The sequence below is a fragment of the Boleophthalmus pectinirostris genome, unplaced genomic scaffold (genome assembly GCF_026225935.1).
Source record: "Boleophthalmus pectinirostris isolate CB_2022bp ecotype Guang Dong unplaced genomic scaffold, ASM2622593v1 HiC_scaffold_19, whole genome shotgun sequence".
In the NCBI taxonomy this organism is placed as follows: Eukaryota; Metazoa; Chordata; class Actinopteri; order Gobiiformes; family Gobiidae; genus Boleophthalmus; species Boleophthalmus pectinirostris.
The window spans coordinates 42,456,811-42,460,770 of record NW_026571140.1 but is presented as its reverse complement, the minus strand read 5'-3'; the positions used below and the strand labels follow the sequence as shown (position 1 = coordinate 42,460,770).

Here is a 3,960-nt window from a genome sequence, read left to right as displayed (position 1 = left end):
TAAATTTTGTACAGGTGCAAATGCAAGGAACAGCAATTTAAAAGTAAAAAAAAAAAAAAAAAAAATGCATAGCACAGTCAGGCTACGGAAGACCTGAGTGGCAAAAGAGAGAAAAAAAGAGGCACGTTATTTGGGCTCTATTTTCTAAGTGTTTTTTTTTTTTTTTTTTTCTCAGCAGTGAAAAAAAAAAATGTAAACCAGTAGAAGAATAACTCATTGCATTAGGCTGTGGGTCAGGATGTGGAAGACTGGGGTTCGAGACTCACCTTTTCATGAGTTTTACTTTTGCGTTCTCTTTTATTAGTAATATGAGAAGTAAGATTGATGCATCACTGATCACACCACAGGCATAAGACGCTGTTTTCTAGTACGTAAGTACGTCTTTATTTATACAGCGCTTTTCACAGACATTTTTGTCACAAAGACACTTTACAGAGCATTATTCAGCATTATTCATTCACTCTACACCTGGTGATGGTAAAGTACTGTTGTAGCCACAGCTGCCCTGGGACAGACTGACAGAAGTGGCCCCTCCAACCACCACCATCACACACAAACACACACACACACACACACACACACACACACACACACACACACACACACACACACACACACACACACACACACACACACACACACACACACACACACACACACACACACACACACCACTTTCATACTAGGAAATGTGAGTGAAGTGTCTTGTCTAAGGACACAATGACATTTTTGCCACTGGCGCCTCCTGTGGCTCCTGATTTTCCCAGTGTCTCCATCCAAGTCCAGACCAGACCAGGTCCTGCTGAGTTTCTGAGATCTGACGGGATCAGGCTTTGACAGTAATAATATGAGTCTGTTCAATGTGACAATTCAAACACAAAACAACACACTACAAGTTCACAAACCTGATGCAATGTGCAGTAGTTTCATTAGTGGGATGCACACTGATTGTGTTGTGATGCTCTGAAGGGGGAGTGACTTAGCATGAGGAATAAAGGAAGGGAAAATCAGCGTATCAAAAATGTAACTGAAAGTTATTAAAGATGATATAACGTCTTGGAAAATGTAGAATTTTCAGAATGATAAAAGGAACATGGTGATCTAAATATGTGATGTGTTTGTAAATGTCAATACCCCAAAGAAATGCCCCCGAAATCACCAATGCCCCTGCTGAGTTTGATAAATACTGAGTTTGATAAATACTGAGTTTGATAAATACTGAGTTTGATAAATGCTGAGTTTGATAAATACTGAGTTTGATAAATGCTGAGTTTGATAAATACTGAGTTTGATAAATACTGAGTTTGATAAATGCTGAGTTTGATAAATACTGAGTTTGATAAATACTGAGTTTGATAAATACTGAGTTTGATAAATACTGAGTTTGATAAATACTGAGTTTGATAAATACATTCATGAACAAGTGTTAAAATAAAACCATGAAAGGGGCCACAGTCATGGTGATCTTTTTATAAAGCCCAGATCATCTTTGTTCAAGCTCAGTTGAAAAATGAAACACTAATACAGCAGTAACACAATAGAATTCATGATTTATGATTATTTTATGATTTTTATTTAAGTAGAGCAAAACAAAAGGTGAGTTTAAATCAGTGGAAACAGCATATTTACATAAAACAGAAACATTACACTTACATTGGGTCTGGATGGGCACAGCTGCAGACTCTGCTTCACACTGCCCTGTACTCTTGACTCTTTTACATCACACACATATTTATATATACTGTCATGTTTCACAAACACATAAGTCTTAAAATAAGTGCTTTGTCATGTTCAGACTCTCCCTCAGCCCTCATAGAAGAGCCTCTGGAGTTGTTGTTTTTTATCTTCATATTGTTGTTGCCCTTCCTCCAGAGAATCACAGATCTGCTGCATAGAGTTGATCTCTGACTTCCACAGAGCTGCTCTGGCCCTCAGGAACTTTGAGTCCTCATTTGGAGCACCTTTGTACAGATCTATGCTGTTATTGACAATAAGAAACACATCCACACCAATGAAAATGGCATTTAGTGCAATGAACCCGCCTCTTGCAGCTTTGCCAATGGCCACTGCACCTTTGGCAGCTGCTACGCCCACTTCTGCACCTTTTCCAATTATATTACCACCTTTAAAAACAGAAGCACAATCATTGGCCATCTTGGGATTCGGAGTTATGGGGTTTTCTGGGACATTTTCAATATGTTGGTTGATAACATCATCCAGACAATTCTGCAGAAAGTTCATATCTTCCATAAAGTTTCCAAATCTCTTTTCAGCCTCTTTCTTTTGTGTATGGTTGACTCCCTTTTCTACAGCCAGGGTGGTTACAGCGCTTGCTCCTGAAAGAACTCCAAGTCCAGCTCCAGTCCCAATCAGAGCCATAGACGCCCCAAATGTTACAGGGATCAGAGCCAAACCGACGATGGACAGTATCCCTCCCACCACCCCCACTGAACTGCCCGCCACATTGGAGATCCGTGTCCCTTTTGTCATTTTATCTAACTTCACTGCACAGATCTCTACGTCCTCCAGAAACTGCAGCATCACCTTCTTCTTCTGTCTGAACTCGTCCATGAAGGTTCTGTGTCTGTCCTGGAACAAGAACACTGTCCTGAAGTGTTTGTCGTCCCTGGAACAAAACATGTAAACTGTAAAATTTAAACTGTACAAAGGTTTGAAAGACGATATTTGCAATTATGTGACACTTTGACAAAACTTTGATTTGATTCCAAAATTAATAGATCAGTGTCTGGATGTAGTACTGAGTTTTTTTTCCAAATTACTTCTGGGACTTGACAGTGGCTGCTGACTTGAGGTTCAGGGTCTCAGACTGGACTCACACTGGGAAACCTGAGGCCTCCACTGATCAATGTAAATCAAAACTGTTGTCTGTGTTTTAGTGAAGCTTCTGAGCACTGGGCATGTGAACATGTTGTGTGTGTTGTACCTGATTTCTTGGAGCAGCTTCAAGTGAAGAAACATCTGCTCAATGTCACCTTCAGATACTCCTGATAGATCCACATCAACTGAATAAATGTCCAAACACAAATCTGTCAGGGATTCTTGTCTGAGGAAACCACAGATGTGTTTGATGTTTGTGATGTACTGTTTTAGCTGAACTTTCATCACTTCCAGATTCTCCAGTTTGGGGCTGAAGAAAGCTGCATTGTCTCGTTTGAACGAGAGGAGCGTAGCACTGATGAGCCGACAGAAAGATATGATCCTCTTCACTGACTCCAGATCAGTTTCTTCAGACAGCAGTTGAACCAGGTTCTGGTCAAACACATGAGCTGAAGTCACTGTTAACTTCTCCACTGCCTCCAGAAAGATCTGCATCTCCTTCAGACCCCTCAGAGTCGGCTCCAGTCCCTCCTTCAGACCAGCCTCATCTCTGTAGCCGCTCTCTGGGTCCTTTTCTGCTCTTCTCATTTTCTCTGACTCTTCCTCTCTTTCCTCTATCCATTGAGAGCTTTTGTTGATGAAGTCTGTCACTGTGTTAATGTCAGTGAAGGTAACAGAGATGTACTGTCTCAAAAAACCTCTTCAGTCTGTTCCTGAAAAACATACAGGCTTTAGTTATTTCTTTATCTTGTCACAGATTAGTATTTATCAAACAGTATTTAAAATCAACATGTTATGTAAAAATTACTTACTGATTAACTTTTAATGACATTATATTCTATATTATAATCATAATTAGCTTGTAATGCAGTATTGCCCTGCATTTGATTTTTTACATACCACTAACAGGGATGTTCAAAAATACTGTGTTGCCATTACCATTACAGACCAAAATCTGTGTTGTAAGGTTCTGCTTAGATAACTTAGATTCTATTTCTCCAAACTAGATTTGAGGTGGTGTTTGTTGCAACACCATTTCTATTAATATTCCCAAATTGTCAATAAATGTTTGTATAAAAGTTGCTAAAAACAAGATAAAACTTGAGCCATATGAAGAAGTGC

At 39.4% G+C, this 3,960-nt stretch overlaps 1 protein-coding gene across 1 annotated transcript; it reads right to left on the bottom strand.

The window, feature by feature from the left end:
* Positions 1–1,617: 1,617 nt before the first annotated feature.
* On the bottom strand, positions 1,618–3,528 carry LOC129409273 (apolipoprotein L4-like). The gene is made up of 2 exons (XM_055154926.1): positions 2,945–3,528; positions 1,618–2,626 (listed from the first exon to the last, which is right to left on the bottom strand). Exons 1-2 carry the CDS (start codon positions 3,424–3,426, stop codon positions 1,804–1,806), a joined length of 1,305 nt encoding a protein of 434 aa, XP_055010901.1. The 5' UTR covers positions 3,427–3,528; the 3' UTR covers positions 1,618–1,803.
* Between the last annotated feature and the right edge of the window lie 432 nt (positions 3,529–3,960).